Source organism: Pongo abelii, chromosome 4, assembly GCF_028885655.2.
Source record: "Pongo abelii isolate AG06213 chromosome 4, NHGRI_mPonAbe1-v2.0_pri, whole genome shotgun sequence".
Lineage (NCBI taxonomy): Eukaryota > Metazoa > Chordata > Mammalia > Primates > Hominidae > Pongo > Pongo abelii.
Genome location: NC_071989.2, coordinates 96,457,947 through 96,483,888, shown reverse-complemented (window position 1 = coordinate 96,483,888; position 25,942 = coordinate 96,457,947). Strand labels below are relative to the sequence as shown.

Genomic DNA, 25,942 nt, shown 5'->3' with positions numbered 1-25,942 from the left:
TTTTTTTTTTTGTACTGGAAACATCAGATTGTCAATTTCTTCCTTATTTGCAAATACAAGGATGCATGCTAAATCTCAGACATCTGGCTTTTGTAATGTAGTGGTAGCAACCTGCATTTTGGATTCAAATCAAAGCTCTCTTCCTTGCTGACAGGGTGATCTCAGTCAAGTAACGGAAGCTTCTTAAGCCTCAGTTTCCTCATCTGTCCAAAGCTGGGATGGTGATGCCTAAATCCACATTACAGTTAGGACAAATGAGAAAATTGTTTGCCAACACAAACCTACTTTATGGACTCTCAATCTTTGGAAAAACAACTTAGTAATAAGTAAAAATTCTTTACCTCTCCCTCACAATCCAGAGCTTACACAGTATGTGCTGTACGTTAAAAGCTCATTGTCTCATTGACAGACTGTTAATTTCACACACACACACACACACACACACACACACACACACACACAATCGCTGAAGAAAACACAGCCCAAGAAACATCAAGGACAAATAGGCTAGATATGAAATTCCTGAAGCTCTGGTCCAGCATCAGGTGACAGGGTCAAAGAGAAGAGACAGCTTTCTTTTTAGAACGTCTGATGCCCCTGAACCGGTATGGCCAAGAATAGTTCTTGGCTTTGGGGTAGTCTTGGGGTATTTCTCTAACAATATACCACAGAATGCACTGAGCTTTCACAGAAGTTTCTTCATAGTTTAACATTATGCATTATTATATAATTTCCCTAAGAAACCCCCAGAAAAAGTGGAGCCTTTATTTTGTGTGTAAGAATCCCTAAAATTAGGAGTCTTTAGCAAGATAAGAATCAGAAATCTGATTTGCCCCCATTCTACATTAAGCACATTGAAATTTTCATCATTCCCAGATTTCTGACCCCTGAATGTTTTGTGGTTGCCTTTTCTCTTAGAGCTATTCAATGTAAAAGATTTTTCTCAAAAAAAAAAAAACTGATTTTGATACACAACAGCTGAATAACTCACAGTTCCTAGCATATGTAACAAGGTTTCAGGCATTCAGTCTAGGACTGCAGTCTAGAACATCATATTTTTCCACTAATTTTTTTTTCAACTGTCACTTCCAGTAGAGTAGGGGATTGTATGAGCAAGTTTATGATACACAATTTAAAGTAATTTTCTATAAAAAGATGTATGTTCATTTGAGGCACAAAACAATATCCTGATATTGGAAACTAACTTTTAATCTTAAAACTTTAAAAACTAAAATATAAAATTAATTGATGATAGTAAGCATTATTATGTATGTGACATTTCCTGTCTAAGAACCCAGTATGCTGTAACTGTTTTCAAAATTGCTTTATTTTTTTTTTAAAGTGAGTAAAACATTTTGTTGAAGTAAAAGCAGCAAATCGATACCTCAGAGGTCCAGCTATATGTTCAGCTTAATGTTTTCCTGTGGCAATTTGCTTCAAATCCCTCAAAATCAGATGCTATTAACAAATTACTAAACAAAATTATTTTTATACATTTATATATTGGAAGTTATTTCCCGGGTAACAACTAATCGCGGATACTAAAAAATACTAGACATTTCACTGTAACATTGGGTGTTTCTGATAGAAGCTGGTCTCTTAAATTGACAGTAAATAAGTAAGCATTGTTACCATTTGAGTATATTACAGGGGAGAAGATTATTGACTAAAATATTACAAAATCTACTTTTAAAAGCATATTTAATCATCCACTCAAAATAGCACACTGAAAGTTAAAGCAGCTACTCTGGTGTTCAGCGTAGCTAAACCCAGTATTTCCTACTTGTAAATATTTATTTATCCAGAAAGAGACCAGAAATATGGTTTGAAACATCACCATTCTGTGCCTCTTTATGCGAATTCAGTGTCTTCTGAACCAGAACTACTATTTATTATGCCCAAGTTGACCTTACAATATGTCCCTCAAACTTGCACATCACTTCTGGCTTAGGACAACCTTGACTGTCCTGTCCCTAGTTGTGTAATCTCTTCATTTGTATCCCCATAATTTGAAAATGAGACTCGCCATAGAAAGGCTTTCACTATCTCAGAGCATGACCGGTTCTGAAGGAGCAGTGTAGCGTTGTACTTCAAGGCATGGACTCTGGACACACTGCTTGGGTTCAAATCATAGCTCCACCGGTTGATAGCTCTTTGACATTGAGCAAATTCCTGGACCTCTCTTTTCTTTGGTTTTCTCGTTTCTCATTTTTCATAGGGATACTATTAGTATCCCACAGGGTTGTTCTTGTGATGATTAAAAGTGCTTTACATCCATGTACAATATCTAGCACTTACAATAGCAGTTACAAGTGCCTGGTACTCTTCTGAGCAGTTAATGTGTATGCTTAATGTTGTGTTGTTGGTAAATAATACTATACACTGTGTTAGTGATTGCTGATATTGTTGGATGGTAAGATTGTCAATGACTGCCTCAGATGAATACCTGAGAGCCTCTCATTCAGATTACTTTCATGCTTCTCTCACACTAGGGAAATACTTCTATTGAGAAAACTAAGGCTCAGTAGGGTTGAGAGAACTCTTAACAGAAACATTTTGAGTAGAACCTAGATTCCTCTGCCTTATCTTTTTTTGTCCCCAACTCCTGGCTGCCTGTAAATCTTTCTCTCTGTGCTGCCTCATTCAGACATCATTTCTCATGTATTCTAGAGCAAGGCATTCTAACTAGCTTCTCCAACAGCAGTCCAACCCCCTTTTGTCTCTCCTTTCCACTGCCATCGTTGTTCCTTTCCTAACACAAATTTAATAAAGCTAACAACTAAGAAGCTATCTTAGGCGCTCATTTTCTAGAGTATAAAGTTTGGTAAAAGTTTAGTATAAAGCCTACAGTGTAAAATTAACATAATCTTGGAGGTTCATGTTAGCCAAGCCTTCTTTTTCAACTTCGGAAAACTGTATGCTCTTCAAGACCCGTTGTTTCATCTTCAGAGGAATGCCCCTCCTTCTCAACTCCGAGATCTCTCTGTCCTGCATTCCTTCTCTCCGCAAAGCCTCTCTCTGAACCATCTGATAAATTCCTATTCACTCTTAATAGCCACCCTGCCACCATTCTTTTTCCTAGGATATCATGCAGCTTATTTTTTGGTGAAAAGTTCTGTATGAGTAAATTAGTGTTGAGATTTATCTTGATGTAACAACAACCTGTGGCAACAAATACTCGTCAGTGTGGAAGAAAATAACAGAGACTTCAACTTTTCATTTTCATTAGGGAAAATGTCTGACTTGTTTAATTCTACCACTTGCAGTTAGCTAAGGTAATGTGCTGTGAAATGATTAACAGGTGCAACAGGTAGAAAAGAAGCTTTAATTAACTCTCTATAAACAAATTTAGTAGGTGGGCACTTACATGATTTCCTGGCTTTCATATTATATGGTGGATAAGCAGTTTGTCTCAATAGTGTACTTGGTCATCAATTTGCAATCATTATCTAAAATATACAATTTTCTCAAGTAGCACAAAGAGAAGAGACCCTTGATGTTTCAATTTAACAAGTTACTCATTACATTTTCAGTTTTCACCTCATTGTCCCTCAATAACTTGCCTTTTAGTGCCTTTCCTGAATAATTCTTAATTTTTCTAGCTAGCATATTCTATATATCTATTTGTGAAGCACCTGAAACATATAAAGAACTAGTACTCTGTAGTACTCTGTGTATTATCACTGCCTCTAATTGCAGCAGAAGGGAGTGAATTCACTGTGGGCTGAAGTTGTCTGAAAGGCATCACGAAAGAGTTGGAACTTTAGTTGATCCTTAAAAGATAAATTTGAATTAAACAGGAGAGCCAATACTGCCAGTTATTGAACTGCTAGAGCAAAGATTTGCGTATATTCCAAGGACCATAAGGCAGGCTGTGGCCATTGGAAATTAGGTTTCATAGATAGAGTGTGTCAACTGTAGACAGTTCTGAGAGCCAGGCAGGGCACTGACTCAACTGTGTTAAGTATTCATGTATGAAAAAGGAACATGATGGAAGTAGCAGTTCAGAAAGACTTCCTTGAGTGGGTTGGTTAGCATCACATAAATGCACAAAAGTTTGCATACAGCTTTAAGGAACTCCTCTGAAGGCCTGAAACTCCTCTTATGGCCTGGTGAAGAACCCCTCAACTAGAGACCAGAGGTCCAGATGGAGAGTTGCTGAAATATTTATTCAAATGGTGATGAAAGCCAAAGCTAAGATGGTGGCAGTGGAAGTAGAGACAGGCATTTCTGAAGAAAAATGAACAAGATTTGGTATCTCATTGGACATGGAGATGGAAGAAGGAGGGGGATGATGGAAGATGACAGTTTTGTAGATTAAAAAATGGTTATGCCAATGACAGAATTAGCCATGGTCCATAGTGACTAGTTCTATTTGCGCTTATTAGTCTTCTATGCTTGTATTCATAATTGAAAGTCCTAGAAAAGAAAAAGGAACAAGTGAAGAAAACTCAAAATGCCTAAACATCCAAATAAAAGAAAGTTTCAGAACTTTGGGCTCAAAGAGAGCTACATGTTCAAGTGAGCTCTGTGAGACAAGGCAAAATGCCTTCCTCATAATATCTTAAGCCAGGAATATGTTCTTTGAATTTACAACTTCTTAAAATAGGAGTCAATAAAAAAAAATGCAGCAAGTGTTTGCAAGTTAACTGGGGAGAAAAATGTTTTTTCTCCTAACACCACATTCAAGTTCTATGTATTGACACTAACTTTAATATGAGTATATACAAACTGTAACCAGAAGAGGCAGATTCTGTAATACTTTATGTAAGTTAACTCATATATGCTTAAATTTGTTATTTTTATGTAAAACAATATTTTTAATCAAATGAAACTATAAAACAAACTGACTCTAAAGTTGGTCTGTACTTCATTTTCTTATAATCTATAATCAGGAAATCCATTCACTCCTGCTTTATAATTTTTGTGCCTTTAAGTGGTCAGAGGAATGTGACATCTGCATACAGTCACGTCTAAATTGATAATTGTCCAGGCAGAGGGTAATTTTAAAACATAGCATGAAAAAAGGTTGAATCCGTATATTAGAAGGTTGTTGAGAGGTGGTGTTTCCCACCTCCCGGACCCCTGAATTTAAATGCGACCATTCTCTTTGGTGAATTTATCTTAAGGTGGGACAACAGGCTCAACACAGGCCGCAGCATTCTGAGTGAGGAGGAGGCTGCGGTTTCCCAGCCGGTTTAAATGCAGGCTCTTCTTAGCAGTAAACCACACGCATGTATTCATCATTGATTTTCAAATCATAGGTTTCTATATCACTGGTTTAGGATCCACAGTCTTGCATTCCTGAATCTATATTATGCCCAAAGAATAACAATTTGGTGGCTGGAAACAGAAATGGTTATTATACGGCTCCAAAATGCTAGCTGGCACAATATGCTAAAAACAGCAGAAATTCACTAGCAAAAAGCAGAATTTATTTGTTCTTAAAAATAGCTTGATGCTCTAAAAATAAGAATTTAAGAAGTGTCATCATGGTTCAAAATATTTTACATTTCAATATGTAAACACCTTAAAATATGTGACTAATCTTCTAAAATGGCGTAATTTCCAAATAACAGGAAATATTCCAAGAGAAAAATAGAAGGCTTTTTAAATCAATTTTTTTAGTTTTGAGGTATTTATTGAATGAAAAGCTATAATGTATGTTTACTTTTTTTCCCCTACTGCTGCCCTGAATCACTGTTTAAAATGTGGGCAAAAAGACATAGGCTTTGTTGGAATTTCTCAGAGAGTTTACTGTAGAAAATGCTAAAAAAAAAAAAAAAGAAAAAAGAAAACTTTTCTCAAGGCCTCCGTGAAGCATTTCCATTTTCGCACACTGGCCCAGTGCTTGTCATATCACAGGACAACACATTTCACGAAGCGGTTTTACTTCCTTTTAGCAAAATAACTCCTCCATGCAAACCAGTATCGGCATCTACCGAGCCGGGGTTTTAGTTTCTTCTGATCTATTCAAGCTTCATTGCACTGCTTAACTGACCTTTTTCTCCCCCTTCTTTTGAAATTACCCAGCTAATTTTCCATTTGATTGTTTATATAAACCAGATCTCACACAGGCTTAATAGATAAGTGACATATGTCTTCAGTGTGTCCATCTGACCTTCAGCTGACAGCAAAGTATACAGCAGAATTGACCTTGATGTTCTCATTCTCTTTTTATCCCATAGAATCTATTAATTCAAACTAAGTTCATAACATATTCACAATAATGATTCAGGATGACATATTAAATATAAAACTCCTCTAAGCACTCCGTTTTGTCAAACATTTTTTTAAGTGAACATACTCTCTTTGTTTTTTTCTTCTAGTGAGAGAAAGTAAATGCATTGTTTTATGTAACAGCTTTTGCCAAGGAATACTGTTAGAATTTACTGTAAAGAAAATTTTGGGGTTTGTCATATTTATCTAGCTTTAGAGAATTTGGCTAATTTTCCAGAAGTTTTCTTATAGAAGGGAATTTATATTCACATTCAACCAACATTTCTTAAGTGACTCCTGTGTGCTCAACACACGTTTTGGGGATGTCCAGTTTGTTTTCTTTTTGTTTTTTTACCCCAGGAACTGGGATAATTTTATTCATAATCCAATTGACAGACTTAATCTTGTAGTTATTTGTTATATATTCAGCCTGTTTATTCATGCATAAAATGAGACAGGTAAATGAATGGGATATGAAGAAAAAATCTGCTTTACGCAGTGTACCTCAAATATATTTTGCTTCTAAAGATGTTCCCATAAGTATCTCCTGAAATATACCTTTGCTTTGCCTTCCCAGTTCCTCATGGCCTCTATCTCACACCATCAAAGTAGTCTGCAGACTGGTCCACACTAGCAGGCCTTACTAATTCCTGAGTATACCAATGCCAGTAGATCTTTCTGACCACTTAGAGATCTGTGTCATACCTCTACTCTGAAACTTTCATTTCCACCATATAAACCCAAAGCCTTTTAGCTTTGGAATTTAAGATCTCCACAGCCCAACCCCTGCATCCCTCCAGAGCCTCTGACACCCCTCTCTTTTCATGGGTCCCCTTCTAAACAGGTTCCTCTCAGTGCCCCTTACCATGCTCTATAAACTCCTACCTCAGCCGTTTCCTACTGCCCAGTCACAAGCCTAGTGTATCTTCCTATGGCCTTTCTTTCTTCAAAGCCCTCATCAATTCCTGCCTCTTCTTCGAATCTTTTATTGGATCACCTCTTCTCTCCTGGGAACTCAGTAACACTTAATCTGAATTACTCTGCAGGCACCTCACCCTACGCTGCCTTGTATTGGTCTTTTATGTTTTCCATGAGTATGTATTGGATTACCACAAAGAGATTTCAGAGCTTTTCAAGCCTGGGGCCTTGTCTTTGCATCCTCACTGGGTAGCACACAGTCTCACTCATGCAGGGGTAATAGATACTTGTGTTTTGTAATGATGACAATAACAATGAGGTTTAACTGTCTCCTTTAGAAAGCTTCAGAAAACAACTGTCTAGTTTCTAGCAACGATTGAATCAGGTAGCTGAGTTCTCTTATTCTCCCTTCAGAGGCAGTGGAGGAAATCAGCAGATGTCTTTCTGAGTCCGCTGTCATGCCAGCTCTGCTGGCATTTGTAATCAACTCCTCCCTAGCTCTCTTGGTCATATTCTGAAATATGAAAAACGGAGACCTTGGGATATCCACTTTTCTGTTAGTAGGATACTGAACATCAGAGACCTAAGAAAACCCTTTCAGTCTTCCAGTTCAATGGCTATTCCTGTGCCTTGGTGAATCAGCACTTTAGCGAAGGCATCATCACTTCATTTCAGCTCCAGGGAAGGAGTCTTGCTTTCTGAAGTTCTGTGTGAGGAGGAAAGCAAGGGTTATACACTGAACTTAGTGAGGAGGGCAAAGCAGATGGAAGAAAAACCATAAAGAGAATTCACTCAGAGAAAAGCGGAACTGAACAGCAAAATGTGTAAGCAGCTTCCCCTCCTCCTGCATGTCCTAGAAATTGCAGTCTTGCTGGTATGCCCTTTCTTCATTTAAGGACACACAGACACACAAAATAAAACCCAAACCAGTGAACTGAAAGAGTGAGTCACGCCAGCCAGGCCTCCGCCAAGCTAGTCAATTAAAGTGCAAGACCAGTTCTGTGCTTTTCTTAGACCCTGAACTACTGTCTGACTTTCTTCCTGAATATTTTTGATAGGAAAAAAGTATATACTGACTTCTGAGCAAGTTGATGTATATTGGCTCTCTTCTCATAAAAAGTTTTTAATCTTCCTTCAGAGGACTATTGAATAATTAATTGGGTTACTTGTCCCATGGAGGTCAAATCAGTCATCCTATGGTTTTGCAATGTATGTCTTACCATTAAGCTTTTGTTTTTATTCTCATGTTGTGTATTCTTCGGAAACATATTTGACCTAGATTTCTTCCTAAATGCTTTATTGTTTTTTGTTAACAGGGAACGGGTATGGCAATCCCCGAAACTCACCAGGTCTGCTGGTCTCACCTGGTAACTTGAACAAGAATATGCAAGCAAAATCTCCTCCCCCAATGAATTTAGGAATGAATAACCGTAAACCAGATCTCCGAGTTCTTATTCCACCTGGCAGCAAGAATACGATGCCATCAGTGGTAATACAAAACTACATTTTAAATAAATATTGATAATGTTTTGTATATGTTTTGCTGTTTTTATATTTGTCTAACTTGATGAATTACTTACATTCTCCCAGAAAATTAACACATCAGTGCCACTGACAGAGCCTTGCTTGTATTTAGCTATTATTTCTGGTAACTGGTTTGCATTTCCCTTTTCCATGTAAAAAAAACAAAACAAAACAAAAAAAAAATCTGGTGAACTTCACTAGGCTGATGTTCTAGGATAAGAAAAACATTTTCTTTTAAGGCTTTCAATTTATAGTTGGAAAAAAATCAGACACTACCATCGGTCAATCTCTACGTCCCATAAGCAGAGTAATAATAGGTAATGAGGTACTTCATAACATAGTATTTTTACAATATTTATGTCCTCAACATGCTGGCAATGAGAAAATACTTTCCATAATTTCCAAATGAACTTTCTCCTGTTAATTAGCAAATCCTTTCTTAGATGTATTGCAGTGATTATATCTAATACATCACATGCCTGCACACTGCCTCAATTCATCTTTCCATATATGTACTTCATGAAAATAGCTATCTCTCAAAAGCAAATTAAAATCCTAGGCATTTTAGGAACAAAGGTTATATTTTACATCAAAAAAGAATTGTAGCACCTCTAAGAAAGATAAATAAATAAGAAATTTTAAATAGAGATTATATCCCCAGACCCTGTCATTTTTCTTTCTTCTGGGTCTGCATGCCTAAGATGAAGATAATGTTATGGGACCAAATTCAACAACAAAGAGACTTACATCAGTGTTCTACAAATTAGCTTTGCTTAAGAGCAAGAACATTTAAAACCAAGATTCAGTAGACAAATTTAGATCATTCTGCAAACACTTTTTTTTTTCTTTCTCTGCTCTGTGGCAAGCTTCAGGGTAAAACAGTCCTGCGAGCTGATTAGTTTATTATGGCACAGTGCAGATTAATTTTGAATATCAACCAAAAAAATCACATAATATGCAACATTCACTTCAGAAAAAAACTGGGTCTAATAAATATAACCTCCTACAGGGCTACAGCCAAGCAGTGTGGGCCGTGCGTGGCAGGCCATCTCTATCAACAGATTTATTCCAGGTCCCTTAAAACTGATGCTGTCCCAGGGAATCTGTGATGGGTCAGTTAGGTCCCTCTCTGGCAGCCAGGTGTGTAGCTCCCCTTCCTCCAGCAAGTGAGGTTTCAAAGCACAGACTTTTTTTTTTTCCTTCAAAATGAAGTGATGAAATAATGAACATTGAGACACTGACCTGGGCTGAAAACCGGGTAGATTGTCTTCACATTTGAGACAAACAGCTCATTAAGGGAAACAGAGAATGTCTTTGTAAGGAGTTATCTTTGGAGTCTGGGTTTTAAAACTGTTTAAACTGTTGTGTCTATCGGAAGATGCTTTTCCTTTTGTTGAAAAGATTTTGCCCAATTATAAATATTTACAGACACTAATTAATAAAACTCCTTCCGCATGCTCTCAGTCTGAGGATGTCGACCTGCTTTTGGTAAGTGGTGAGAGCGCTTCCCTCAAATGGCATGTGCAAAGCTACTTTTAGGTAGAGGTGGTAGCTTTGATAAAATTGGAAGATATTGGAAGTTACCACAGTATATCAACATTGACTATGTTTAAATACCATTAATTTCTGGCATCACTCATGGGTGAAAAGAATGTCAGGTTATTTTTTTTTTGTTTCAATATTTTTTCTCTTTTCAATATTTTAGGACAATTTATAGTAAAATTCAAACAAAAATATTCTTTCTTTACATAAAACTAAAATATTTCTTCTTCTGGGAATTAAAGTCTCATGATTTTAAGTTTATGTGGTGGATCTTTTATCTCTTTACTGTAATGAGTTAAATATTCGCATTAGCTGCTTTGCCATCTAGTTTGAGGGAAGTTTAGAAGAATCTGAACAGAGTGGTCACAGCACCACCTGCTGGTCAAAATATAACATGAGCCCCTACTCATTTGCTGTCTGCTGTATGTAGAACTGAACATAAAAACTAACATGGTTGATTTTAATTTTTTTAAATTTGCATTTGAATAAAAACTGAAACAATGGAAGCACAGTATACATATTTCATCAGTTTTCAACATAGTCTGTTTTTACCCATAATAAAGCTATGGTACTTGTTACTAGTTCAGTTGCCTAGGAGATACTGATGTAATGGGTTACTATGGCAACAGCTGGTCTCTTGAAGGATTGTAAATGATAGGGTTGGCAGAGTTCATAGAGACACATGTTAAATGATTAATTTCATGAGATTTGTACCAAGTTATCTCTTTATGTGCAAAACTAATACTGAAATCTAATATTTTTAACCTTTTAAAAAATCCATCAGTAATGTCTTTTTATTTACTTTAAAAGAATCAAAGGATAAATAACTCCCAGTCGGCTCAGTCATTGGCTACCCCAGTGGTTTCCGTAGCAACTCCTACTTTACCAGGACAAGGAATGGGAGGATATCCATCAGCCATTTCAACAACATATGGTACCGGTGAGTAGCTTTGTCATGTGCAGTTAGTACACTGAATACTTTTTATTGAAAAGCAAGATGAAAAAGTTATCTTTTACTCTATTAGGAAGCTTTATTTAGGGCCTGCGCTGTCCACAGCACTGCAACATTACCCATTCTTTACTAAGACAAAGTGAATATCCACATTTTTCTTTCTTAACTGACTGAAAGTTTTATTTATGCAACCTGAGTTCAAAACAGAAACACACTTTCAAGAAAATTGAGCTGTTTCTTTGATGTAATAAAAAGCTCACTTTCTCAGGATTGTTTAACATTTCTACATCATCAAATATGTACATGCCTTTATACTAGATTGTAGTTCTAATAAACTAGAATTGCGGACTATGCTACTTCAAAGGATTCGTGGAATACTTATTTTTGGTTTATAGTATATTCCTTTTAAATTAGAATTATCGCTGATGCTTTATCTCCCCTCCCCTCAAAATTAAATATATATATATAATAACGATAATCCTAATAGAATATTTTGGAAATTGAGAATGTTTATTCTATTTACTATTTGATAATTTCTAAATTTAATATTTTCCCTTGTTTTATTCTTTAATCTAGAGTACTCTCTGAGTAGTGCAGACCTGTCATCTCTGTCTGGGTTTAACACCGCCAGCGCTCTTCACCTTGGTTCAGTAACTGGCTGGCAACAGCAACACCTACATAACATGCCACCATCTGCCCTCAGTCAATTGGGGTAAGCAATATTATTTTTTATAATATAATTTTAGGATGCATTTTGAAAAACAAATGACAATCTCTAAATATGTGCTTTAATATCCCATTAACGGGTATAAAATTCTACTTTATTGAAATACAAGTGTAATTTTCAGATCAATACTTTTCAAGTAGCTTAAATCTTATATACCTGTTTTTTAAGAGGACAGCGAGCTCTGTAATAATGAGGTAAATTCTTTCCTTATTGTTTTAGGCTACATTTGTTTCAGGCTACATTTGTTTCCACTTCTATCAGTGATATAATTTTTATTTAGTTTTCACACAATTCATTTGGGACATAAGAAGGCATTTATAGTATAAGCTTAGATATTTGAGAATTTTTCTTTTTTCACATAAACTGTATAGTTTATGCTAATGTTAACCTAATGCACATAGGAACAACTAGTCAATTGATACACAGGGTTCATGTATTTATAATGTACTCATAGTATAGTTGTATACTTATAGATATTTTAAGAAATATGTGTATATAATGCTAATTAGTACATATAATACTAATTACCTAAATTTGGATATAAAAATAATTTTTGTTTTATGTAGTCAGAGGGTGTATCTTTCTGCCCCCTTGTGGTAGTTTTCAGATATGTCTTTATCATAGAAATGACTCCTGTCATTTATCTATGGAAACGTTCAAACCTTTAGAAAGCTCTGAATTCACAATTCACACTATTTCATATAAAACAAATCATTTTTTAAAAAAGCTTAAAACATAAACTGAAAGCCTGACTGTAAATTTAATAAGTCCAAAATTGCAATTAATCTTCAAAAGAAAATACCAGGAGGATATAAAATATTTAAGGATAACAAACTTTTATATTTTAAAAATATTCTGTATGCCTAGCCCACTTTTACTTTTCTGCTTAGCCATTTGTTATCGTTAATCACTTAGCTGTATTAGTTAACTAGTTATATATCCATATGTCTAAAGAGATAGTGAGAATAAAACACTGATTAGTATAAAAGTCACTGATTTATACCACAACTTTGTGTCTCTTATGTTTGCTGGTGCTCTCTCCCCCACCCCCCACTAGCTTTCACATGATACTGATTTAGCATATATTAGTGATCTGATTATGAAATATTCACCCATACACTGTTTGCTTATGTTCATCCTACCCACTAATCACTGTCATTGAAAATCCAACCTTTCATTTAAATAGTAAGATAAATTCACGTGATACTGTTGCTCAGCTTTCTTGAAAGATAGTTAACTTTGAAGATACATTACCTATTGATCAGCGCAGAGTTTTATCTTTTTAGGACACTTAAATTTTCTCTGGAATGTTAACTATTCAAGTAGACATTAACTGTGGGAACTTCTTCAGGTAATTATCACAAAGCACATAATACCATCCAGGCAACTAAAAAATATGTACATGTATACATATTTTGTACAAAATATCTACTGCTATGGCTTAGCAGGGAATCCACTGAACATGATTCTTGTCAAAAATAAACATAACCGCTTATTTCCCATTTTTTTCACAAAATTCATCCATTATAGGGCTAGATTTCCCTAGAAGTTATCAACGTCAAAAGCCATATTATTTTCTCTTTTTTGTTTTCAATAGTACCTGATAATTTACATTTTTACATATAAACACATATTTATTTACATATTTTAACTGTACTACAATTTTAAAACTCTTTTCTATTACAAAGGAAGAATCTAATTCTCTGCTGCCTCTAATAGAGGTTTCAGTAAATGAGAAAGGAGGGACAGAAGGAGGGACAGCCCTAGACAGAAAGGAACTGAATTACAACAGCCAAAGATGAAGCATTTTGTTCAGCTCCCAGTTCCTTTCAACACTTAATTTCGTTGTGCTTAATTTGACTCTTAGTTTTCTCTGTGAGTTTTAATTGCACTTAATCACTTCCCTTACCCCTCAAATCAATGGAATGACCCTTCCAGTCCTTCCACTGTTGGCCCTCCTCTCTCTCTGCTTCACACACACTCTTTCTCTCCCTCTCACAGTCACACACACAGTAGCTTTTTGAAAGGAGTTTCCTTCACATGGACTACCTCATACTCACACGATTAAATGTTAAACTGTTTTTTTAAAAAATCCCAAGCTGCAATACTTACGTAAAGTAATTTACATGAGCATCCTTAATTCTTTACAGTGTAAATCAATTTAAAAAGAATTGATACATTTTCCAGGCCAAAGTTGTCGCAGAGATTTGTGTTGCGGGCTCACATTCTTTTGGCTAGAGACAATGTTCATAGCAGAGTGGAATATATTTCGGCTCCACCAAAGTAGATATTCCCAGCAGCCCAAGATGGTTACCACAATTCTTTCTCAAAATTGCAAAACCATAAACAGAGTTCTTCATATTTTGTCCATGGAAAAAAGTTTATTTTGTCCTTTGGAGCTTTAAGTCTTCAAAGCTATACTTTTAAAACCTAGTATCTGATTTTATCTAACCAAGCTAAGTAAGCAACACAAATTGATTTGCTATAGGGAGAGAGATGGCTGACAGAGGAACTTGCCATCAAGAGTTAATGAAAGTCTTTTGAATACTAATATTTGATTTAGTGTAACACTAAGTTTTAGTGTTTTTCTAAACCACCACCTATAAAAAGGGCAACCTGTTTTCTGGAAGCACTTCCATACGTCATCTTTGTTGATGTGGGTGTTGAGTACATACTGAGAGAGATAACTCTGAGTAGAGATGACTTATAAAAGGTTAGGTTAAATATAGTTTGATAGTCTAATTTCCAGGCGGAGGCAGTAAAAATTTTGAATAAAACTATCCAGTCATGTTTGATTTCTGAACAATTATGGGAAAGGGTAGGAGTTTTCCCAATTCAAAAGCATCTGTAATAGATGAAAATTTGCATAGAGGACTTGATATGGGTAGCTTGCATATCTGGCTTCTATCTCCCCACCCACCTCTTTATCACCCACCCACACATATGCAGTATTTCACAATTATCCAGGTCTATAATTATTCGTGTCTATATTTTGTTCTCAAGTAGACCAACATGCTTATATCTGAACCTAGCATATATGCAGTTAAGTTATTTTAATGCTACTTTTTTCTTTTCAAGAAAATACTTCTTTGTTAACAGAGACTAGCCATTCTATTTTGTATCCTATGTCACAGTATAATGAAGCTGAATCTAAGATATCACTTGCATTTTATTACTGTGGATTTAGTCCCCAGAACTACTCAAAATGCTTCATGTATGTTTTCAGTGTCAAATGAAATTCCACCAAAAGATAAATTTAAGCTAGTCTGTTTGTAGAAAGGGATAACCAATAATTGTTACATCTTTCACTGGGAAGATACACAGCTAAACCTATACAGGCCAGTTAACATAGGGAGATGACGCAAAGAGGTGAATAATGCAGCTTCCAAAAACTGTATTAAAGAAACAGAATTTTGGTTATATTATTTTTCCCTTACCTTGTCTAGATTAACGGCTTAGACTGTCCAACTCACCAATTTTTTCTTCTAATTTTCTATGTCACCCTCCCTGTGAAAACATAATCTATATGTCAAAGGGCAAGCAAAAGTATTTATTGATATATCACTTTTGATTTTCAGGCTCCTAATTCATATTCATTATTAAATAGTTGTGTGATTCATAGCAGAAGCATTTAATTAAATTTTAGTGAAATAGTCTTTCTTAGAGCCAGGAAAATTCTTTATTCCAGAAATCAAAAGACGATTTCCTCTAACATCAAAATGAATCACTAAGTAACTTTGAACCAAGATAAAATAGTCTACCATCATGAATCCTTTTGAAATACAGGTGTTCCCTCTCCCCATTTTAACAAGGCTTATTTAATTAAAACTTTTGGAAAATTAGTAAACTGATAAAGACTATAAAATAATAACCTACAAATAAATAGCTCCAAATATAAACAGGTGTTTGAAAATTATATAGTCAGTGTAGTTTCTTGATATAAATGCTAACACTGCTTTGATTATATAAGATCATAAAAGCTAGAGAAAGAAATGCTTGTTAAGGAAACAAATAATTCTCCTTTATATTATTCTCTACGTTAGCTCATCTATTTATTAATAGGAGAAGGAAAGTAATCTTTGCCAGTAGGTGGTGCTTTTGTACAAAACATCACTCAAAGATCAACTCGTTTCTGACTAATTTTATATCACTATACATCTTGAGTTTGTATTGCATCTCCCAAAAAGCCAGCCCCAAGTTACTTCACTTTTTTTCTGAAATATATACTTTTTCTCTCAGTGCTCATAATGACATTGTTAGTGCCCACTAATTCTCTCCACTGGAAAGCAGCGTAATTACATACATTAGTAAGTAGGCTTGCTTTCCTTTGTTCAAAATGGGTGTGTCTGTATGGATAATTCTTCACTTGGATTCTTCCTCAATAAAAGAGAGTACCATGCTCTTTTGACAATATACTCAAGTAATCCTGACTCTAGCTGTGGAAGTCAGTGTAATTAGTGTAAGAAGAGTAAAAGCATCTTAAAATTGATGCCAGCAATGCCACTATGGTTTATCCTGATCAAAGTCATTGTGATTGCTAACCTACACTCAAGGGCTTAATGCTTTTTTCCTCTAGAATTCCAAGTTTCTAAATTTTCCCAGATTTTGGAAGAAGGAAAAATTATTCTCTCTTGGAATATATGAGGATTAAGGATTATAAACACAGTAAAATCACACTACATCCTTCTTGGCAACAAGCTTTCGTTAGGCAACACCAGATTCATCAACTAATGCCAATGATAAATAATAGGAGTGGTAGCCTAAGAACCGCATCAGGGAGTGACTAACATTAATAAAATTGAGGTCATTGTGGAACACAGAGTATTTTCATCTCATGTAACTGCAAAAGGATGAAGAAAGTCAAATTATCAGTTCTAATGGAGTAGAAAGTCTTAAGTGTTTGAAAACCAACATTTAAACTTTCTGCAGATAATTTTCAATTTCCCTCCCCCTTTCCCTTTTTTCCACCTCCAAAGCTTTTTACCAGATATAATTATTGTGCAGCATATGAGTTCCAGTCATTTAAAATTTAACTCCCTTCACTTTCTCTGAAGACTACGTAACTCCATCTGTATGTGCTTATTAATTGGAGGCAAATATTTATATTGATAATAAGCTTTTAAAAATAATATTCAAACACAAGCATTAGTAAATCAAGGAAGTCTAATTCCAGAGCTAAACACTGTATCTAAATGCTTAGAAATTTAATTTTTAGAACTAGTCTAGGGATAGAGTCCATGAACACAGAAAATGCTTTTTCCATTGTGTCTTAAACCTTTCTGAAATGGTAACCTATATGTTTAGGGAGGCTGTCAGAGACTAGAGATATAATTCATGAGGACTGGACCAGTTAAATACTGTAATTACTACCGGGCAAATCAACAAAGGCATCCTAAATCGCCCTAAGAAGGCGATGCCCTTATGTGCTTCCAAGCACATTCTCTTCACTCTGGGCATGCTCTGGTGTCTATGCAAGTCTTTAAGCTGATGTTTGATGTAATTGTGAGTTCCTGGGGCCTCCAGGCCTCCTTCATCTGTAACTGGGTTTCCTTTCCTCCTACAGAGCTTGCACTAGCACTCATTTATCTCAGAGTTCAAATCTCTCCCTGCCTTCTACTCAAAGCCTCAACATCAAGTCAGAACCTGTTTCTCCTCCTAGAGACCGTACCACCACCCCTTCGAGATACCCACAACACACGCGCCACGAGGCGGGGAGATCTCCTGTTGACAGCTTGAGCAGCTGTAGCAGTTCGTACGACGGGAGCGACCGAGAGGATCACCGGAACGAATTCCACTCCCCCATTGGACTCACCAGACCTTCGCCGGACGAAAGGGAAAGTCCCTCAGTCAAGCGCATGCGACTTTCTGAAGGATGGGCAACATGATCAGATTATTACTTACTAGTTTTTTTTTTTCTTGCAGTGTGTGTGTGTGCTATACCTTAATGGGGAAGGGGGGTCGATATGCATTATATGTGCCGTGTGTGGAAAAAAAAAAAGTCAGGTACTCTGTTTTGTAAAAGTACTTTTAAATTGCCTCAGTGATACAGTATAAAGATAAACAGAAATGCTGAGATAAGCTTAGCACTTGAGTTGTACAACAGAACACTTGTACAAAATAGATTTTAAGGCTAACTTCTTTTCACTGTTGTGCTCCTTTGCAAAATGTATGTTACAATAGATAGTGTCATGTTGCAGGTTCAACGTTATTTACATGTAAATAGACAAAAGGAAACATTTGCCAAAAGCGGCAGATCTTTACTGAAAGAGAGAGCAGCTGTTATGCAACATATAGAAAAATGTATAGATGCTTGGACAGACCCGGTAATGGGTGGCCATTGGTAAATGTTAGGAACACACCAGGTCACCTGACATCCCAAGAATGCTCACAAACCTGCAGGCATATCATTGGCGTATGGCACTCATTAAAAAGGATCAAAGACCATTAAAAGAGGACCATACCTACTAAAAAAAATGTGGAGTTGGAGGGCTAACGTATTTAATTAAATAAATAAATAAATCTGGGTCTGCATCTCTTATTAAATAAAAATATAAAAATATGTACATTACATTTTGCTTATTTTCATATAAAAGGTAAGACAGAGTTTGCAAAGCATTTGTGGCTTTTTGTAGTTTACTTAAGCCAAAATGTGTTTTTTTCCCCTTGATAGCTTCGCTAATATTTTAAACAGTCCTGTAAAAAACCAAAAAGGACTTTTTGTATAGAAAGCACTACCCTAAGCCATGAAGAACTCCATGCTTTGCTAACCAAGATAACTGTTTTCTCTTTGTAGAAGTTTTGTTTTTGAAATGTGTATTTCTAATTATATAAAATATTAAGAATCTTTTAAAAAAAATCTGTGAAATTAACATGCTTGTGTATAGCTTTCTAATATATATAATATTATGGTAATAGCAGAAGTTTTGTTATCTTAATAGCGGGAGGGGGGTATATTTGTGCAGTTGCACATTTGAGTAACTATTTTCTTTCTGTTTTCTTTTACTCTGCATACATTTTATAAGTTTAAGGTCAGCTGTCAAAAGGATAACCTGTGGGGTTAGAACATATCACATTGCAACATCCTAAATTGTTTTTAATACATTAGCAATCTATTGGGTCAACTGACATCCATTGTATATACTAGTTTCTTTCATGCTATTTTTATTTTGTTTTTTGCATTTTTATCAAATGCAGGGCCCCTTTCTGATCTCACCATTTCACCATGCATCTTGGAATTCAGTAAGTGCATATCCTAACTTGCCCATATTCTAAATCATCTGGTTGGTTTTCAGCCTAGAATTTGATATGCTTTTTAGAAATATGCCCAGAATAGAAAAGCTATGTTGGGGCACATGTCCTGCAAATATGGCCCTAGAAACAAGTGATATGGAATTTACTTGGTGAATAAGTTATAAATTCCCACAGAAGAAAAATGTGAAAGACTGGGTGCTAGACAAGAAGGAAGCAGGTAAAGGGATAGTTGCTTTGTCATCCGTTTTTAATTATTTTAACTGACCCTTGACAATCTTATCAGCAATATAGGACTGTTGAACAATCCCGGTGTGTCAGGACCCCCAAATGTCACTTCTGCATAAAGCATGTATGTCATCTATTTTTTCTTCAATAAAGAGATTTAATAGCCATTTCAAGAAATCCCATAAAGAACCTCTCTATGTCCCTTTTTTTAATTTAAAATGACTCTTGTCTAATATTCGTCTATAAGGGATTAATTTTCAGACCCTTTAATAAGTGAGTGCCATAAGAAAGTCAATATATATTGTTTAAAAGATATTTCAGTCTAGGAAAGATTTTCCTTCTCTTGGAATGTGAAGATCTGTCGATTCATCTCCAATCATATGCATTGACATACACAGCAAAGAAGATATAGGCAGTAATATCAACACTGCTATATCATGTGTAGGACATTTCTTATCCATTTTTTCTCTTTTACTTGCATAGTTGCTATGTGTTTCTCATTGTAAAAGGCTGCCGCTGGGTGGCAGAAGCCAAGAGACCTTATTAACTAGGCTATATTTTTCTTAACTTGATCTGAAATCCACAATTAGACCACAATGCACCTTTGGTTGTATCCATAAAGGATGCTAGCCTGCCTTGTACTAATGTTTTATATACTAAAAAAAAAAAAATCTATCAACCATTTCATATATATCCCACTACTCAAGGTATCCATGGAACATGAAAGAATAACATTTATGCAGAGGAAAAACAAAAACATCCCTGAAAATATACACACTCATACACACACATGCACAGGGGAAAAAAATAAGAAAATCATTTTCCTCACCATAGACTTGATCCCATCCTTACAACCCATCCTTCTAACTTGATGTGTATAAAATATGCAAACATGTCACAAATGTTCTTTGTCATTTCAAAATACTTTAGTATATCAATATCAGTAGATACCAGTGGGTGGGAAACGGTCATTACATGAAAATATGAAGAAATAGCCATATTAGTTTTTTTACCTGCAATTTGCCTCAGCAACAAAGAAAAAGTGAATTTTTAATGCTGAAGATAAAGTAAGCTAAAGTACCAGCAGAAGCCTTGGCTATTTATAGCAGTTCTGACAATAGTTTTATAAGAACATGAAGAGAACAGAATCACTTGAAAATGGATGCCAGTCATCTCTTGTTCCCACTACTGAATTCTTATAAAGTGGTGGCAAGATAGCGAAGGGATAATCTGAGAATTTTTTAAAGATGATTTAATGAGAAGAAGCACAATTTTGATTGTGATGAGTCACTTTCTGTAAACAATCTTGGTCTATCTTTACCCTTATACCTTATCTGTAATTTACCATTTATTGTATTTGCAAAGCTAGTATGGTTTTTAATCACAGTAAATCCTTTGTATTCCAGACTTTAGGGCAGAGCCCTGAGGGAGTATTATTTTACATAACGCGTCCTAGAGTAACATTTTAGGCAACATTCTTCATTGCAAGTAAAAGAACCATAAGTGGCATTTTACACGGCTGCGAGTATTGTTATATCTAATCCTATTTTAAAAGATTTTTGGTAATATGAAGCTTGAATACTGGTAACAGTGATGCAATATACACAAGCTGCACAACCTGTATATTGTATGCATTGCTGCGTGGAGGCTGTTTATTTCAACCTTTTTAAAAATTGTGTTTTTTAGTAAAATGGCTTATTTTTTCCCAAAGGTGGAATTTAGCATTTTGTAATGATGAATATAAAAATACCTGTCATCCCCAGATCATTTAAAAGTTAACTAAAGTGAGAATGAAAAAACAAAATTCCAAGACACTTTTTAAAAGAATGTCTGCCCTCACACACTTTTATGTATTTGTTTTTCTTACATACCCATCTTTTAACTTAGAGATAGCATTTTTTGCCCTCTTTATTTTGTTGTTTGTTTCTCCAGAGAGTAAATGCTTTGTAGTTCTTCCTTTAAAAAACATTTTTTTAAAGAAGAAGCCACTTGAACCCTCAATAAAGGCTGTTGCCTAAGCATGGCATACTTCATCTGTTCTCATTTGTGCCATCTGCCGTGATGTCGTCACTTTTATGGCGTTAATTTCCTGCCACTACAGATCTTTTGAAGATTGCTGGAATACTGGTGTCTGTTAGAATGCTTCAGACTACAGATGTAATTAAAGGCTTTTCTTAATATGTTTTAACCAAAGATGTGGAGCAATCCAAGCCACATATCTTCTACATCAAATTTTTCCATTTTGGTTATTTTCATAATCTGGTATTGCATTTTGCCTTCCCTGTTCATACCTCAAATTGATTCATACCTCAGTTTAATTCAGAGAGGTCAGTTAAGTGACGGATTCTGTTGTGGTTTGAATGCAGTACCAGTGTTCTCTTGGAGCAAAGTAGACCTGGGTCACTGTAGGCATAGGACTTGGATTGCTTCAGATGGTTTGCTGTATCATTTTTCTTCTTTTTCTTTTCCTGGGGACTTGTTTCCATTAAATGAGAGTAATTAAAATCGCTTGTAAATGAGGGCATACAAGCATTTGCAACAAATATTCAAATAGAGGCTCACAGCGGCATAAGCTGGACTTTGTCGCCACTAGATGACAAGATGTTATAACTAAGTTAAACCACATCTGTGTATCTCAAGGGACTTAATTCAGCTGTCTGTAGTGAATAAAAGTGGGAAATTTTCAAAAGTTTCTCCTGCTGGAAATAAGGTATAATTTGTATTTTGCAGACAATTCAGTAAAGTTACTGGCTTTCTTAGTGATGCAGTGTCCGTGGTGCATTTTTTTAAATTAATGTTTTGCTGTTTAAATTTATTCAATTTTATTGCGTTTTTTAAAAAGCAGCTTATGCCACAAGCACAAATGAGCTTTCTCAGTTTTCAACTCAAAATATTATATGAATAGATGGATATGTGTGTTTGTGTGGGAGGGATGTGAATTGGATAACAGTTCTTAGGGTATTACAGAATTCAGCCAGTGGTAGAAGTTTAAGGTTCTTATTGAATGGTTCAACTTCTTTATCAAAGAAGTTCCGTGAAGATCTTTGATAACCTGTTTAAATGTACAGAATTTTTCAAAAGCCACTGTGAAAAGCAGTACCATAAGTTCTTTTTTAACTAAAATCTGTAGAAAGTGTTTCCAAAAGCAGTTCCTTTTTTCTTCATCAGAATAATTTCTAAAAGTTGAAAACATAGGCTTATAAATCTGAATAAATTAGTGAATTCATACATTTTAGAGACTGTGAAATATATCCATTATTAACATTCACTAATAATCTCTAAAGGGGAATGTCCTTAAAACGAGCGATACAAAGATTAATTTAAAAACTGAAAAGGAAAACAAGACACCACCAGTTAGTCAGCTGGAGAACTTGGGCTTTTCATTAGTAGTGATATCTGCTCCGAAAAGAATGCGGTTCGAGGAAATGTTGCATATGGCTTCAAAATAGCAGTGCTTTCTGCTTTGTTCTCTTGTATTCATTTTCAGCAAACATGTATTAAGCAATTATTATATGTAACTCATGGTGATTCCAGGATGAATGAAGATGTAGCCCTTTCTCTTAGGAAACTTATAAACTAATAGGAGATAAAAGGCATTCTCAGGAAAGTCTACAAAGTACTATGAGGGAGCCACTTTGGCCATCCTGGGGCAGAGCAGACCAGAGGCTCAGAGCATGGACACTTCCTCATCCACCCAGCAGAAGCCTTTCACTTGATTTTGAAGGTGGGCAGGATTGAGAAAGGCCCAGAAGGGGATGAGTTCAAGGCTGTTTGTGGGCATGCAACCCCTGCAGTCACACATGGCCTTACCTTGTGTTTCATTTAATGTTCTGCTATCATTATCCTGATAGTATCCTGATAATAAAATTATCCTTAATAATTTTATATTTGAGTTTGAATGTTGTAAGTAAAGTCCTATAGGACAATAGAGCATGTGCCTGAACAGAGGAGATACACAGGAAAAAGTGAACTGTTTTATATTTTAGTACCTTTAACAGAGAACCTTTTATTTCACTTTTTCAACAAGGACTTCCACATTTTCATTCTGCACTGGGCCCTGGAATTATGACACCATCCCTGGATGTGGGCATTTCACAAGGAAGAAATAGTAGATACAAAGGTACAGAGATGGGAAAGCAAGAGACAAACTTGCAGGAATTGTGGGCCTTTCTGTTTATGTAAAGTGTAGCCGTGTGTAGGGGAGCAGTGAGAGACAAGACTGGAAGAGTTATTTTGCCTCTGATTATATAATCACAAATTTAAAAGAAAGGTTTAAGCAAGTAATTGAAAGATTTAGGAGAGAGAAAATTGTCAGAATTCAGTAAATGGTTAGATTAATGGTAGGAGTGGTGATAGATAAGGAATTGTTAAAGTTTACAGTTTTAGGCTTAAATGATTAGGATCCTAGTAATGTCCAAATTGGAAATTGAGAGGTCACTGCTTTGTGAGGAAGGTAGTCACTTCAGTTTTCAGTATGTTGAGTTAGAATATGAGAATGTTGTAACTAAAGACTTAAATTCAGGATATCAGTTAATGCTGGCCTGATTTGGATGTGTGGGTGTTTTTTTTTTCTTTCAATTATGTTTGAAAGTCTGGATTAAATAGAGATACTGAATTTGGCAAGGGAACCCTATTCAGAACAGAGCATCTGAATTTTCATCTTGTGATTTCAGAAAACCCTTTTTCCATTTTGTTTGCATATTTCTATGGCATCTTTCCTATGTGTTATCCTTGCAGACTGACTTCTAAACAAGATCCAGTGATGAAGGAGGAAAGCCAAGTTCACTTCCCTACTGTGCATATCCCTTGGATTCCAGCTGTCCAAATTGCCTGAGAGCAAATATCTCCATCACCAAAAATGAGGCTGCTCTTTAACCTCTCCTGTCCCAAGCACAGCCTCCTTCCTGGGAACTTTTGTTAAGAGTTAGAATTAGGAAAACATAGGAAAACGGTCATTGTTTCTGCCCTTAAAGTAGTTTCTGATCTTACCGATAACCTTGGCTGCCAAATCATCAGCTCCATCTCTTACCCAGTCTGGATTGCTTCAGACTGGAGGAAGAACTTCCAGCCCTCATATACCCATGTTTAGTAGCCAACTTCTAGAAAGGATGCTCACCATTTGAATCTGGCAACTCAGTACAAGGGCCAGACTGAAATGGGAGGAAACATGAACTCCTAGTGGGACAATTCTACATGGAATAGAAAGTAGTTAGGAGAGCACTTTGCTCAAACACTCCAGGACCAGAAATGTAGGGGCCTTGTTAGTTTCCTTGACACGCTCCATCAAGGGAGAGCCAATGCCTGGGAGGTTGCAATGGTAGGGGCAACCTGAGGAAACAGACGTTGAAGTTGGCCTGTGAGTGGGGGCAAGACACTAACAGTTCCTTCACTACAATGGACTTGACCTACATGATCTTATTTAACCTACTTGATGACACTGTGACAAGGGTGCAGTTTTTTTGAGAGGTCTTGGTTAATAATTAAACCAACTATGCCCCTTACAAGCTAAGTAACATTTGTCAACTTATTTATTCCCTCTAAGCACTGATTTTATCACTAAGTCACAGAGTTTATCACTAACTCAGAGGGTTGCTGAGGCTCCATTAAGACTTGATGGGTGCTAATCACTAAAAAGATTGGGAGCCCTACTCTCCCACAAGTTACTCAAAGTAAACACAATGCTACTCTGTAAAATAATGGTAAAAGAAGTCAACAAAGTTCTGATTTTTCCTATGATGACCACAGTATGCTATTTTATTTCTTTAGGAACATCATGTTCCCAAAAGATAATTTGGTAGAATCCTACTTTGCTAATGCTCAAAGCACATACTCCACTTACAGAGAAAGCCGAGCTGTACAGGTATTCATCCCAAAGCTTCACACTACTCGTGCTAAATATATCAAAACACAGGCTTTTCTAGAAGTGATAGTTACAGAAACAATTACTTTCTTCAAACATTTATTCCAGAAATATTCTATATGATATACTCGTTTATTTTTACAAATGAGAGAGCCCTGTTTGGAAATGCAAACCTATGTGCATGCAAAAGCTTATATGTGTAATATTCATGATTAAAGTATAGGGAAGATGCCTATCCCTACAGGAGTGCTTAAGTAAATTGTGGTACATCCTCCCAATTGAACCCTATGTAACCATTTTTTGAAAAACACAAAACAAACTAAAGCCTCTATGTACTGATATGGAAAACTCCAGAACATATCATTAGGTAAAAAGCAATAATAGAGCAGTGTATAGAGTAAGCTACCTTTCAGGTAAGAAAAGGAGGAGAACAAAACAATAAGTTTTCTTAAATTTGCATAAAGAAACCCTAGAAGAACACACAAAGAAATGAAAATACAGCGGGGCACGGTGGCTCACGTCTGTAATCCCAGCACTTTGGGAGGCCAAGACAGGTGGATCACCTGAGCTCGGGAGTTTGAGACCAGCCTGGCCAACATGGTGAAACCCCGTCTCCACTAAAAATAAAAAAACAAAATTAGCTGGTGTGCTGGCACACCTGTAATCCGAGCTACTCGGGAGGCTGAGGCAGGAGAATTGCTTGAACCCAGGAGGCAGAGGTTGC

The 25,942-nt window shown here is 35.9% G+C and overlaps 1 protein-coding gene across 31 annotated transcripts in view; it reads left to right on the top strand.

Moving 5' to 3' along the window:
• The window catches only part of MEF2C (myocyte enhancer factor 2C), a 166,263-nt gene extending 146,719 nt beyond the window's left edge, over window positions 1-19,544 (top strand). For 11 of the 31 annotated variants that reach the window (XM_054555222.2, XM_063723971.1, XM_063723973.1 and 8 more), the window contains 4 exons: window positions 8,454-8,626; window positions 11,014-11,143; window positions 11,732-11,867; window positions 17,446-19,544. In XM_054555222.2, the coding sequence (XP_054411197.1) occupies window positions 8,454-8,626; window positions 11,014-11,143; window positions 11,732-11,867; window positions 17,446-17,767 (761 nt within the window). In that variant the 3' untranslated portion in view covers window positions 17,768-19,544. 31 annotated transcript variants of the gene reach the window in all.
• The last annotated feature ends 6,398 nt before the right edge of the window (window positions 19,545-25,942 follow it).